The following is a 15,817-nucleotide window of genomic DNA, read 5'->3' as shown; positions in this document are numbered from 1 at the left end:
GATCCTGAATTTCCAGCAGAAATGAGTGCATGTCTCTCAGTGATGGACTGGGGTCCTGCCCCCACCCCACTCCTACAGAAGGGTGCTGCTGTCTGCTGGGCCTCGGGTCCTGTCCTGGCATGCTTACACATGTTACAGCAAGTTGATACCTCTTGGTGGCAGTTTCAGAAGTTCAGCATGTGGAATAACTTGAAGTGTATGCTACTCTTGCTTGTGTTGTAAAACGTGTCGGTCTTTTGACCTCACTATGGAAAGATTGAGGTCAAACAAATGCTCTGTAGTGGCGTGAAATGAAACATTACATAAATTAAAGGCTCCTCAATGCAACTAATTGTCCGAGGTTTCTACCAGTGCTTCTTTGTTATTCATTCACTTTTACACAGTGTCTTCTTTGTACCTTCCAACTCGAGCTAACTGTCAACATATCACCCTTTGAAGCCTACAGGACTGTCTCAGAAAATTAGAATATTGTGATAAAGTCCTTTATTTTCTGTAATGCAAAAATGTCATACATTCTGGATTCATTACAAATCAACTGAAATATTGCAAGCCTTTTATTATTTTAATATTGCTGATCATGGCTTACAGCTTAAGAAAACTCAAATATCCTATCTCAAAAAATTTGAATATTCTGGGAATCTTAATCTTAAACCGTAAGCCATAATCAGCAATATTAAAATAATAAAAGTCTTGCAATATTTCAGTTGATTTGTAATGAATCCAGAATGTATGACATTTTTGTTTTTTTTAATTGCATTACAGAAAATAAAGAACTTGATCACAATATTCTAATTTTCTGAGACAGTCCTGTATATACAGTTATCCTTTTCATGGAGTTGGCTGAATATCTATAGTCCTTTCCTATTTGTAGTTTATATCAGCAATGCAAAGGGGAAACAAAGCAGTAACATGAATAAAAATTTAGCTGAGACCAGTGACAGTGAACAAAAAGACCTGAAATTCACAAAAATACTGCAAACAGCTTATGCAGACATAATTACCCTAGTGCTTAATCTAGTAGCAATCCCTTAACATTGTTTTTTACCTCTATTGATCTGAATACTAGTTATTCCAGCTTTAAAACCCCTCAGTCACGTAGAATAAACTGTGTCAGTCATGACAGCAGCAGTTAGTATCATTACACTGTTTTATGAGTCCTGCAAGCTGACTCACTGCAGAACACTGCTGAGTGGACAGATCCCGTCTGTGTGGACCTGTTGATCTTAGGATCAGGTAACGGTTGAACCGCTGCTGGACACACACGAGCACCTGCATGCAAAATGAAGTATATGCGGTGGTCATAACCTCTCCTGCTGTAACTCTAGAGAAGACAGCGGCCCTCGCGAAGATGGACGGTATCATGTTCCAGTGCCGTGTGAGTGCAGTGTGAGGTCATTGAGATTATGAACTTGACGCTTACGATAATGAAATGAGTGAGTTTTGTGACTGTGTGTATCAGCAGAGTGAGGTAGCAGGTGTCAACTTATCCTTCAATTCCCCACTGATACACGCTTGAAATACCTGAAAGGAGGATTATCAATGAAATGTTGTTAAGCTTTTCTTTTCACCCCAGAATCAGTAGATCAATCACTAGTTGGGTGTCACATTAGGGCCAATCCCAATACACCCCCTACTTTTCTTCACTAGCCCTACTTTCTTTCACTCGCCCTTCTTTTCTTCACTACCCCTAAAAAAGAAGGCACAGATTTTAGGGCGCTTGAGATCTTCCCAGGTGCCTGTCCCAATACTCCCCCTACCCCTCGTTTTCATCCCTACTCCTAATCAGGAAGCTGAGAGCCAAAAGCTGTTTTAATTTCAGCTGTAGCGCTGTTAATATGCCACTTTATTAAGTTTTAATATTTTTTCAGGCGTAAAAGTAACCGTTAAGATCCCCAACCGGGGCTCAGTTTATCCAAATAACGCCTGTTAAGAAATTTGCTCAGAAAATTTCGCGATTTCTGCCTGCCGGCTCCGGAGCTGATTTATGGTTCTGCGTTAAATCAACGCAGAGCTTACGCCGTAGGGTACGGCATACGGAGCGCGTCGCCACGTAACCTACGCCGTAGGCTCTGCGTTGGTGTAACGCGGAACCATAAATCAGCTCCGGAGCCGGCAGACAGGCAGAAATCGCGAAATTTTCTGAGCAAATTTCTTAACAGTTTATTTGGATAAACTGAGCCCAGGTTGGGGATCTTAACGGTTACTTTTACGCCTGAAAAAATATTAAAACTTAATAAAGTGGCATATTAACAGCGCTACAGCGGAAATTAAAACAGCTTTTGGCTCTCAGCTTCCTTTATTCTGGCGAGGTCTGAAAAAACAACGCACAAACGAGCAAGCGAGTGATTATGTACATTCACTAAGTGAATATTATGAAAGTAAAATATATATTTCTCGCTAGAAATGTAATCAAAATGCATTTTTATGCAGAAACTAACTCAAAATATTGATTTTATTCACTAAAAAATAAGAAATGTCCGCCATGTTTTTTTTTTTTTTTTGATTCAGTCCGCAAATGATGTCGTAAAGCATTCTGGGAAATTTTTTTGTCCCTCGAAAACTAGTGAGGATCGCAAAACCCTCGCTCTGAAGGGCTAGATTGATAACCACTCGCCCTCGTTTTCTCCACTCCCCCTAGATGCAAAGAGGAATTGGGAACCCAATTCCCTCACGGGAACGCGCAAAATGTAGGGGTAGGGATGAAATCGAGGGCTATGGGGGGATTGGGACAGGGTCCTAGGCCCTACAAGGAGTAGTGAAAGTTTGGCACACACAATAAAAGAGCTCCTTGAACTATTAGGTCCTGAGAGGAAATACAACGTTCCCTCCTGTACAGTTGTCATGGATGTGGGAACAAATCAAACTTTTGGAGCCAGCCCATTGATCAGTAGAGGAACTGCTACCAGTTCCATCTCAGACTAGCAAGATGGACCCTTGTTTGGAAAATGCCCACCTGACCTGAGTTAAATCGAACCTATGATTTCAGCTATCATTGCCCTGCTTTCATCCTGACTGAATCTGTCCATCTATCCTCATTTCTGATGTTGGGACTTACACAGTACTCGAGTTGTAAAAAAAAAATCAGGGGGGATGGTGGATTTTATCATATGGGGACAGATAATTTGTGCTGATTACAAATAATATAATATATTACAAATAATAGCAGTGACCAAAACACCTGCAGAAATACTGCAGGAATGACATAGCAGCAGTTAAATGCAGCCTTCTGTAAGCTTTAAATATCCACTGGACTTACATCAAATACATCAAAACACAACAATAAAAAACACTTTTCTGAACTTATCAATATGACTCTGTCCTTCACAGGATAAGTAACATGGATCACTGCAAAAAACTCAAAATCTTAACAAGAATATTTGTCTTATTTCTAGTTAAAATGTCTCATTTTAGTAAAAAAATCTCATTACACTTAAAACAAGACTCATCACTAGAAAAAAACAATTTTCACCTGTTTCAAGTCGATTTTCACTTAAAATAAGTAGAAAAATCTGCCAGTGGAACAAGATTTTTTTGCTTGTAATAAGAAGATAAATCTTGTCCCACCGGCAGATTTTTCTACTTATTTCAAGTGAAAATTTACTTGAAACAGGTGAAAATTGTCAAATAAGTTATTTTTCTGGTGTTATTTTTCTGGTGATGACTCTAAATGTTGAAATAGCAGTAAAACCACATTCATTGATGAAATTACATAAGGGATGGAAAGGGGGGATGGCAGTTTTACAGGGGGGATGATTTGGACCGTTTTTATTTCAGGGGTGGATGCCATCCCCCCTCATCCCCCTCAACTCCGGTATTGGACTTTAACAATAATTGAAACCAGTACTGCGAGAGCTGAAATGAGGGCCCTGACTAAGCTCCTGGTGTCCCCATGGAGCTCCATCGGAACATGATCCCAGCAGAAGTTGGGACAACAGGGGGGCAAGTCTACCGTTGGTTAACCCCGTTGGTTAATGTGGAAGGTTTCCAGCCCAGCCAGGACAATGGGCCAGTTGGGGGAGCTGGCTGTTCCTACTTTATGCACAGTTTAGCCATTGGGGTCACCGAAATAGTAACTGGTAAGGAGCTAAAGTCATTGCACCTAGGCATGAACACCATATTTTATTTTTATTTAACCTTTATTTAACCAGTATAATAGCCCATTGAGATCAAGGATCTCTTTCACAAGAGTGACCTGGCCAAGAAGGCAGCAGAGCACGTCAATATAAATAAAATCACAAGATTAAAAGACAGAATACTACAACTGAGTATTAGGGCCAAACTAAGACAAAAAAAAAGGAAATTACGAAAATAAAGTCATAATAATATGAGAATAAAGTCGTAAAATTACCAGAATAAAGTCGTAAAATTACCAGAATAAAGTCATAATGTTGCGAGAATAAAGTCGTAATATTACGAGAATAAATACGGAATATTAAATATATTATAAATATATAAATATAACTTCACAAGATGCTCAATATTCCTCATTTTAACACAGGGAGAAGATGCTCTTCCTGTTAGAGTTCTCATAAATTAACACTTTATTCTCATAAATTACCACTTTATTCTCATAAATTACCACTTTATTCTCGTAATATTACGACTTTATTCTCGTAATATTACGACTTTATTCTCATAAATTACCACTTTATTCTTGTAATATTACGAATTTATTCTCAGAAATTACCACTTTATTCTTGTAATATTACAAATTTATTCTCATAAATTACCACTTTATTCTCGTAATGTTACGACTTTATTCTCGTAATGTTACAACTTTATTCTCGTAAAATTACAACTTTATTCTCGTAATGTTACGACTTTATTCTCGTAATATTACGACTTTATTCTCGTAATGTTACAACTTTATTCTCGTAAAATTACAACTTTATTCTCGTAATGTTACGACTTTATTCTATTACGACTTTATTCTCGCAACGTTATGACTTTATTCCCGTAATTTTACGACTTTATTCTCATTATATTATGACTTTATTCTCGTAATTTCCTTTTTTTTTGGTCTTAGTTTGGCCCTAATACTCCGTCGTAGAATACAAAACAATAACAGAGGAGCAAAGTAGCAGTAAAATGATAAACGTCTTATAAAGTGCAGATGCATAGGAAGTCACAGCCAGTTAACAGAACATAATCACATCATAGCCTGCAATCCAGCTGTCACTCAAAAATCATGCCCCTAATTGTGCAGAAAAGTGTGGCCTTATATAAATGTACCTGATACATAACCATTACATAAACCCCAGTTACATAACCGTTTTATTTTTACTAGGTTGTATATTTATTGTTGCTGGAAGGTTAGGACGTTTTAAGCTACTGCACTTCTTCTGCGTTCACTTCAAAGAGGAAAACCTGATGTTGGTGTTCGTGGAGAGATGCGGCGGTTGAGGGAACCGTGCCAGGGGGGAGTCATTATCACAGCTATTACCAATTAGTTATCTGCTATTTATCCAGAAGCGTGCTGGGACTCAAGACGGAAGTGCGCTTGAGCATTTATCATTTTGAGCTCTCTCGAAAAACAGAAAACAAAATACATTTGCTTACTATCACCAGTTTGTATGCTGAACTCTGCAGCAGTGTGTGCAGCATTCCTTCAATCCAATAATACTCGAGACACTGATACGTTTAACCTTGAACCTAAAACTCAGATTTCACTGCTTTTATTTAAGTACACATGGCTTTGTATAGCTGCAATTAATACTTACACTTACAGTAAGTCACACCCATCACAACACTGTGCTAAAAACACCAAGGCTATTTAAAATGGCTGATGCTTTTTCTGAACTCAACTGTTCACACGTGCGTACAAATACTCACTCCATCAGGGCTAAGGTTTCACCGCCTGATGCCTGTCCCATTACAGAAAGTGCTTCAATTAGTCCAATCTGTCCAGATGTAACATGAGGCAACCTCTCGTATTAGAGTAGGGAAGAGGGGCACAATATTTATGAATCAATTACCTTAAAGGGGCCCTATTATGAAAAACATGTTTTCTCTTGCTTTAACATATATAAAGTGGTTTCCCCTCAGCCTGACAACTCAGAGAAGGAGGAAAGCAGCCAGATTCTGCAGTGTCTGTACAGCCGCCTGGATGAGCCGTCCAGTGTGATGTGGATCTACGAGCCAATAAGATTCTGCTCCCTTTCGTTACGTAACCAAAATGAGATTTACATAGGTTGGCCTCCGATGCGTGAAACCGCGCCCACAACTAACTCCGCCGGCCGGAGCTTCTGCCTGTCACGGATGGTTGTATCAGGACCCAGACGCAGGAGAGCGGGAGGCAGGAGTTCACAAAAACTGAGTTTATTCCTACAAAAACAAAACCAAAGCGCTGCTGGGCAGGATCAAAAAAGAGAACAAAACAGGGATCCCAAAAACTAGGCATGGAAAGATGGAGGGAGCAAACAGTACGGACTGACAGGGAGCAGGGAAAGACAAGACTAGATATACACAGGGGATGACGAGACACAAGTGTGAACAATCAGGGCAGATGGAAAACAGGCGGGGCAGAACAGAAACACAAACTGGAGGAAATGTCAAACACTGACACCACCGTTTTTTCGTAGCAGTGTATCGCGTCATGCAGGCAGCCAATCAGCACAGAGCCTCATTATCATAGCCCCGCCCACTCAGAATCCCGCATAGATAATGAGGTTAGAGAATGGGAAGATAAAGACATGGCTCAGAGGCTGAATTTCTAATTTATTTAGCAAAAAAAATCAAAAGCTTGTTTGTAAGACATTCAAGGCCTGTTTAAAATAGGTATTACCGTATTTTCGCGACCATAAGGCGCACATTTTTTTTTTTTTTAAATGTGCCGGGCGCCTTATGAAACAGTGCGCCGTGTCTATTACCTGAATTACGGTAATGTGAGGCCGGCCACCATGAGAAAGGTAAAAAGAGGGGGCGGGTGAAGCCCCCGTGAGTTACGACGTGAATGATACTCCACTGAGCTGTTTAATGCGAAACAGATGATGAAGACTTTTAAGGATTTGCTTGATGTGTAAAGTGAAATAAAATACAATCAAACTAAGTTTTGCTCCGCTATATTTTTAAATAAGCACACTTGTGTGTGTGTGTTCTGCAGCGCGCGTGTGTTTTGCATGTCGGGAACCGAGGAAGCACCTGCCGTGGGTTTGCGGCTCTGATCCCTGCCTCCCCGGGGGCAGATCCGGCTGAAATGCCGGTGCTCTTTCCCCGGGAGCCCCTACTACCAGTCCATGTGGGCTCCTCCGGTCCCGGCCGGTCGGAACCGTCCACATTCCCCGGTTAAAGCCGCGGCTGCAGCAGCGCGGTGATGCGCGCTGCTGCAGCCGACTTCCTGGTTCCCAAAGCGGGGTCCGATGACCTGGTTCCCGGCCGATTTGCGAGCAGAGATTTCTGGGGTCTGCCCCAGGTCAGATCAGCTTCACACTCCGAGATTTGCAGCCAAATCTGTCGGTTACAAACCCGGTACCGGATCCCGACATGCGCGTGTGTGTATTCGCGGCACGAAACACACACATTCTCGTTTATGTTGCGCTTGACTGGCGCAGCTGATGGACAGAAACCTATGGTGATTTTTAAAAGAAAAACTTTGCATAAGACGTTTCCAGCCGGAGTCATTATAAGGGCGAATGAAAAGGGGTGGCTGGATGAAGGGATGATGATCAAGAAGCTGAGACAGGTCTGGAAATTCGGACTGGCGCAGCTAAATTAACGGAGCTCCTGTCGCATACAACCCCCGGTACCGGCTCCCCGACAGCGCGTGTGTGAGCGGGTCCAGCACGAGGGTCCCGGGACGCGGGACCGCCGCGGGACCAGCGCGCGGGGGGGGGGGGGTGCGGACCGAGACCGAGACCCGGGACCCGGTCCAGCGCGAGGGAGCAGACGGGGAGCGGACCCGGTCCAGCGCGGGGGGGGGGGGGGGGAGCGGAGCGGAGCGGGACCCGGGACCCGGTCCAGCGCGAGGGGGGAGCGGAGCGGGACCCGGGACCGCCGCGGTCGGGATCCACAGCACAACGGGGTATGAAAAGTTTATTTACTCTCGTGCTTGCCTGCCACGCTGGTGGACAGAAACTGCCGGCTATGGTGATTTTTAAAAGAAAAGCGTTCCCTAAAGAGACTTTTCCAGCCAGAGTGAAATGAAAAGGGCTGGATGGATGAAGAGATGGTCGAGTGGCTGAGACAGGTTTATGTGCGGCGCCCCAGTGTTTTTTTTAAATTCTTTAATGCAGAAACAGAATATGAACCTTTGAAGGGTTTGATTGATGTGAAAAGTGAAATAAAATATCAAACTAAGTTTTGCGCGTGTGTTTTGCAGCGCGCGTGTGTGCAGCTCCGTCTCCTTAGACGGCGCCTTTTGGGTCGGTGCGCCGTATGTGTGTTTTAAAACCAAAAATGACACACAAAACTGAGGGTGCGCCTTTCCACACAGTGCGCCATATGGTCGCGAAAATACGGTAGATGCAATAATAGGTCCCCATTAAGTTGTTTGAGTTGGTTTCACTAATATTACAAAAGCAGCCAGGTTGAGGACAGGTTTCTACACCAGTGATGTTATGCGTTATATTTAGGGACTTTTTACTCTACGTACAACTCACCCTCGGCCTCTTCCAAGTCAGTCCCGGCGGGGATGTCCTCTTGTAAAAGAGGGACTGGTCAGTGGTGGGGAACAGAGGATCCTTGAAGAGCACGCCCCGGCGAAGGCAAGCCCGTCTGAGCTTGTGAAAGCTCTGGCCCTGGTAGTCGCTCACTCGTTCAAGCATCCTGGCTGGGCCTGAGGGGCCTAAAATGAGGTGAAAGATAGAGGACTGTCTCAGAAAATTAGAATACTGTGATAAAGTTCTTTATTTTCTGTAATGCAATTAAAAAAACTAAAATGTTATACATTCTAGATTCATTACAAATCAACTGAAATATTTTAATATTGCTGATTATGGTTTACAGTTTAAGATTAAGATTCCCAGAATATTCAAATTTTTTGAGATAGGATATTTGAGTTTTCTTAAAAAAAAAAAAAAAAAAAAAAAAATATGTATATATATATATATATATATATATATATATATATATATATATATATATATATATATATATATATATATATATATATGTATATATATATATATATATATATATATATATATATATATATATATATATATATATATATATATATATAAAATAAATACGTGTCTCCATTATCAGGAACGGCCCTGCAGCAAGATGTCAACTCCTACAGAGCGGAAACAAGTCCCCGTGGGGATGTGTTGACTCCGTGGTGATGATACAAGGGGCATTAGATGAGGCTGATCATGTCTCTGGATGTCCTCTTCTCATTTATCGCCACCACTGCAGCGTTTGCAAACAGCAATCAGAAACCCAGCAACCATGTCGTCATCTCAGCTCCTTCAATGTTGATCTCATCATTCCAGCTTTATTTTCCTCTTGTTTTCCCTCCTTTTCTGTTTTCTGTTATTTATTGACACTTGGGAAGCAGAAAACGTGGTATCCTATTGCCACCAGGCGCTGTTGAGTGGTGGATAGCAAAGTTAGTGGCTCTCACTGTAAATGGAGACGGATAGCCCTTTTCCACCAAACCGGTTCCAGGGCTGGTGTCAGGGTTTGACACTTCCCCCCAGTCTTTGAGTTTCTGTTTTGCCCCGCCTGTGTCCCATCTGCCCTGATTGTCTGCACCTGTGTCTCGTTATTAGGGGTGGGCAAAAATATTGATACGGCAATATATCCCGATACATAGTCTCCCGATACGATATCGATATTCAATGTATGTATCGCAATATATTGCCGTATCAATATTTTTGCCCACGCCTAGCTGCACTTTATTTTGTGATTTCAGTGTGGGTGAGACACTGCATTTTATTTTGAGTATTTTGTATCTAAGAATAATGCACACACTGCACTTTTCATTGTGTTTCAGTGTGTTTTTTCATGCAAATATGTTGCATAATTAAAATGGAAAGTTTGAATTACATTGTTTTGACTCAGTCTGTCCAATGCATTATCACTATCATCTGATGTACATATATACAACTTGGATTTTAAGATGTGTAATGCATTTTTAAATTTTTCGGTGAACTATGTAGAATATTGCGATATATCGGGATATATCGCATAATCGGGATATCGCAATTTGTATCGTAACGTGGCTCAAGTATCGTGATGCGTATCGTATCGTGAGGTCCTTCCCAATACCCACCCCTACGTTATCGTTATCCCCTGTGTATATCTGGTCTTGTCATTCCCTTGCTCCCTGTGGTTCCGTACTGTTTTCCTCCATGTGTCCTGCCTGTTTTTGCTCCAGTTTTTTGATCCCTGTTCCTGTGTGTTTTTTAAACCTGCCAAGCAGCGCTTTTGGTTTTTGGTTCTTGCCTTTTTGTTGGAATTAATAAACCCTTTTTGTTGCGAACTCCTGCCTCGCTCTCCTGCATCTGGGTCCTCACCACACCAGCCCTGACAGCTGGTTCTGGGCTGGGTTCTCCAGGCCAGAAAAAAACGGTTCCGTGGTAGCACCAACTCTTTGCTGGTCTAGAGGAAAGAACCGCTTACGTAAGCGTAGGAGGAGGAGTTATTAAGACCAACGGCAACAGCAAGACTTGGAGATGGCGAAATTTTCAAATAAGCAACAAATTAATCTGGACGCAGTAAAGCAGTAGTGCCCTGAGGACGAGACAACTTGTCTTTTAGCGACATGATCCACGGAGGTGCTACGCATACCAAGTCCGTATTAGAGCAAATACATTGTTGTTGCTTCAATTTTCACGCCAGTGCAAATGCAGCGACGTAACTGACGTTTGCAGTGACGTAACAACGTGGCTCCCCGAGCTATGAAAAAACAAACCGGTTCTCAGCTGGTTCGCAAGTTGAACGAGTTGTGAACCAGCACCAACACTGGCCAAGAACCAGCCTTGGAACCGGTTTGGTGGAAAACGGGTAACAGTGGTTAAACAGCACCAGGGAGGAGGTCAGCCCTGTTACAGTTCCAGCCTCTGGATTCCTGCAACATTATAACCTCGTCTTATGTCAGCGGCTCTTTTGTTAACACAGCAGGTCTCTATGAACCCATGCGGTCACAAGTGGTGTTGATATATACAGTGGCTTTCAATTATTCTGTAAATGTTCAGACAGCATTGAGATCCTGATGCATGATCATCTACAACTGTAAAGTTAATTGTCACAAATGGTCACTGACGTTTGACAGGTCCGTGTTAAAGTTAAGTAGTTTCATGACCATGTAACCTTCTGAAATGTCACTGACTGCGTTTACATGCAGTCAATAACCCTTTTAAAACCCAAATATTGGCAATAACCAGAATTTGCACGGCCATGTAAACACCAATAACCCCTTTGAATAACCCGAATTTGCTCATATTCCAGTTTTTAAAAACCCCAATATGACCCCTGGGTTACTCCTTTTAAAACCCGAATATTGGGTCATGTAAACGCCAAACGGAATATCCCCATCAAACGGAACAGGAATTTGTTTTCTGCACATGCTCTGTTCACAAGGAATCCTGGTCTTTTGAGTCCAGGAAGTTCTTATAAACACGGAGAAACGCAAGACCACGCCACACTTTTGGAGTGAGGAGGAGACTAATCACTTCATAAATGTAATGAAGGATATGAACATTTTGGCATTTGTAGACGGTAGAAAGTACCGGAAAAAGCGAGATTTACAAGAAGGTGAGCAAAAAGTTGCGCGAAGCAGTATTTGTTTTGAATTTGGATACAGGAAGAAGAAGCGGAAATGACAGGAATTGCGTCATGATGTTCTCCGTGCGTCGCTGGTTTGATCCAGATATCCCGGATGATTAATTACCATGTAAACGGAATATTCCGACTGCATGTAAACATAGTCAATATTGTTATGGAATAAGGACTTGGCAACATAATAACTTAAAAATCAAGCTCCAAATAGTAAAAGTTTATATTCAAAATCATATTGTTTTCTTCATCTTAAACCTAATATTTAGGAACCATATAGAAACTGAAGATAGTTTAATGTGGTCATGTGAAGTTTTATAGACTGGGTCCTGTCAGTGTGCGTGTTTGTTTGAGTGGGAAAACTTGAACCAATTTGCATAGGACGATTGATTTTTTGAGGAACCACTACACATATAGAAACTGAATCTCGTTTTGTCTGCATAATGTGGTCGTGTGAAGTTTTATAGACGTTTTATAGAAGTTTTATAGACGTGCTGTCCGTGTGTGTGTGTAAAAGGTAATGGTACGGTTTCAGTCATCAGTGATATGACCCACTGGATTCCCCGAGTCAGTATCCTGTGTGCGTATGTGACTGAAACTGATGCTTGTCTGCAAAGCTGTTCTGTTGTGTGTGTGTGTGTGTGTGTGTGTGTGTGTGTGTGTGTGTGTGTGTGTGTGTGTGTGTGTGTGTGTTGTGCCACACACTGATGCTGCTGCTTGCAGATACCGCACAGGTCAGTGTGACTGATAATCGGTGAGGTTTTGTTTTTTCCGTGTCTCAGATTCGCTCAGAGAGCCACACAAGCGGCAGGATGATATTTGCATCAACTTTCCTTTATTATACATCATTTTTGGATTTTGTATACAATTATTTTGAATGTATTTTATAATTGGTCTACATCAGGGGTCGGCAACCCAAAATGTTTTAGAGCCGTATTGGACCAAAAACACAAAAAACAAATACCGGTATGTCTGGAGCCGCAAAAAAATGAAAAGTCTTGTATCAGCCTTAGAAGGAAGGCAACACATGCTGCATGTTTCTATATTAGTTATAACTGGGGGAAGATTTTTTTTTCATTATGCACTTCGAGGAAAAAGTTGAAATGTCGAGAAAAAAATCGAAATGTCGAGAAAAAAAGTCGAAATTTCGAAGAAAAAAAGTTGAAATGTCGAGATTAATGTTGAAGTACAATTTTGAGAAAAAGTCAAAATGTCGAGAAAAAAGTCAAAATGTCGAGGAAATAGTCAAAATTTCATGAAAAAAGTCAAGATGTCGAGAAAAAAGTTGAAATGTCGAGATTAAAAAGGAAAGGAAAAGGGAAGAAAAAAAGAGAAAAAAAGAAGAAAAAATAAGAAAAAGAGAAAAACAGAGAAAAAAAGGAAAAAAATTTAAAAAAAGTTAAAAAAAGTTAAAAAAAAAAGAAGAAAAAAAAGGAAAAAAAAGGTCAAACATTTTTGTAAAAGCTCCAGGAGCCACTAGGGCGGCGCTAAAGAGCCGCATGCGGCTCTAAAGCCGTGGGTTGCCGACCTCTGGTCTACATGATAGCAAAGGAGGCCTACTGTAATTAGGATTTCTTTATATTCATCAATGATTGAACTTCCATTAGTGTCAAAGACCTCATTCAACATAAGAGGCCGTGAGCAAATACTATGATGTCAGTTTGAAGCACGACCTCGTGAACAAACACTAAACCCATGCCAGAAATTATATATGGAGTAAACCCGAGCAAAGAGGCAAGAAATCTAGGAGTCATATTTGACTCAGATTTTAATTTCAAATGTACGCTGCGTCACAAAAACAGCATTTTATCTTTTAAAAAATATTTCTAAGGTGAGGCCGTTTCTCTCTCTGAGCAACACGGAGAGACTAATGCACTAATGCCTTCATAACTAGCAGGATAGACGACTGTAACGCTCTTCTTACTGGTCGACCCAAGAAAACCATCAATCAGCTGCAACTGGTTCAAAACGCTGCAGCGCCAGTTCTGACTCAGACCAGGAGGAGAAAACACATTAGGCTCATTTTAAAATCCGTACACTGGCTACCTGTTAGATTTCGTGTTGATTTTAAAGTTATTTTATTAGTTTATAAAGTTCTACATGGGCTTGTACCGGAGTATATTTCAGAGATGTGAGAATGTCCACATTTCGGAAATGTGGACATTTTTAAACGTACTGTAGACTAAAAACTCATCTCTTTGGTGTGGCTTTTATGTAGCATTACATTTTATAGTTTTATTCTGTTTAACATTTTTTAGAGGTAGCCTATTTGTTTTATTTATTTATCTATTTCTTGTAATGTTTTTATTGTTATTATATTTTATTGTTGTGGACTGATTATTTTTTAGCCTTAATTCTTTTATCATTATTTCATTTTAATTAACTATATTGTATGTCAGTGTGCATTTGTCTCCCAGTTTATATTTTTGTTTTTATTATGCTTATTTTTCAGTCACAATGTTAAGCACTTTTATTTCATTTCACAGAGTTTGGGAGGAAGGTTCCAGAAAGTCATCTGATCATCAAACGTGGTCTCAAAGGTTTTAGAAAGAAATTCTCACTTCCTCCCTTTCAGTTTCTTTTTCATTCATTATTGATTTTTTTGCTTCACTCACATATTTATGATGATGATGATGATTTATTTGGGTTTTGGTAATTGTGACAGAAAAGTTCCTGGATAAAACAGCAACCAGCTGTGACAACTTTCACTTTCACTTTAAATAAAAAGGACTTTGGCCCGTCTGACTCAGCATTATGGGGTTAAGAACTACTTATAATGGCCATCAAAAAGAAATATACTCAAATGCTCTCTTACATTTTAAATGAATGTATGTCAGATATTCTTACTTTGAAGCCCTTTTTGCATTTACACCAGTCCAAACTAAAAAAAAAAAAAACAAGTCACCATCTGATTTGGCAGGATAAAAATATAAAGTTTGACTTTTGCTAACTTTAACATGCAAAACTTAAGTGAAGTGTTTTAGACACTTTAAGGGCATAAAGAAAACAACAATAACAACAAGGGGTTTGCTTTGTCTATTGCTCTAGTTCAGACTTTTTTCTCAACATTTCGACTTTTTTCTCGACATTTTGACTTTTTTCTCAACATTTCGACTTTTTTCTCGACATTTTGACTTTTTTCTCAACATTTCGACTTTTTTCTCAAAATTTTCACTTTTTCCTCGACATTTTGACTTTTTTCCTCAACATTTCAACTTTTTTCTCAACATTTTGACTTTTTTCTCGACATTTTTCTCGAGATTTTTTTCTTCCTTTTTTTCTTCTTTTTTTCCTTTTTTTCTCTTTTTCTCTTTTTTTCTTCCTTTTTCCTTTCCTTTTTAATCTCGACATTTCAACTTTTTTCTCGAAATTTCGACTTTTTTCTCGTAATTTTGACTTTTTCCTTGACATTTCGACTTTTTTCCTCAACATTTTTACTTTTTTCTCAACATTTCGACTTTTTTCTCAACATTTTTACTTTTTTCTCAACATTTCGACTTTTTTCTCGAAGTGCATCATGAAAAAAAAATCTGTTGTCTTCATTCTAAGGCTGATACAAGACTTTTCATTTTTTGCGGCTCCAGACATATTTGTTTTTTGTGTTTTTGGTATATATACGGCTCTAAAACATGTTGGGTTGCCGACCCCTGATCTCGTTTAACAGTTTCTTTGAATCTAAACTCTTCATTGACTGTTCATTCATCTGTGCACGTAGCGGTTAAAAACTAGAAACTATGTCACGCTAATAAGGCATCCATACCATCATGTAAATGATCTTATTAATTTTTCATATCGCCAGAAATAACTATAAATGCTGCACGGCCGTATGTGACATGTTTTGTAACAGGAGGAGGATGTGATTAAGCGTCAGGAGCTCTGGTTCATAAACAGTTACGAGAATGAGCTCATGTGTCTGCATGTTCTTCCCAATAAGCGTAAAACCAGACACCTACAACTCCAAATAAACATTAACGCATTAGCTACGCCGTTAACGCACTGATGAAGCGAAAACAAACAAGTCCAGTATCCAATTTTGAGCCGTGTTACTTTCTAAGAAGTGAATCAGATCATGACAGACCATTGTGTTAAATGTCAAGTG

The 15,817-nt window shown here is 40.2% G+C and overlaps 1 protein-coding gene across 3 annotated transcripts in view; it reads right to left on the bottom strand.

The window, feature by feature from the left end:
- LOC133420003 (calpain-5-like) overlaps positions 1-15,817 on the bottom strand; it is a 32,478-nt gene that overhangs the window by 14,635 nt on the left and 2,026 nt on the right. For all 3 annotated transcript variants that reach the window (XM_061709544.1, XM_061709541.1, XM_061709543.1), the window contains one exon: positions 8,598-8,782. In XM_061709544.1, the coding sequence (XP_061565528.1) occupies positions 8,598-8,762 (165 nt within the window). In that variant the 5' untranslated portion in view covers positions 8,763-8,782. The remainder of the gene's footprint in view (positions 1-8,597; positions 8,783-15,817) is intronic.

Source organism: Cololabis saira, chromosome 20 (genome assembly GCF_033807715.1).
Source record: "Cololabis saira isolate AMF1-May2022 chromosome 20, fColSai1.1, whole genome shotgun sequence".
Lineage (NCBI taxonomy): Eukaryota > Metazoa > Chordata > Actinopteri > Beloniformes > Belonidae > Cololabis > Cololabis saira.
The sequence above is the reverse complement of the archived record's forward strand: the minus strand, read 5'-3'. Positions and strand labels throughout refer to the sequence as shown.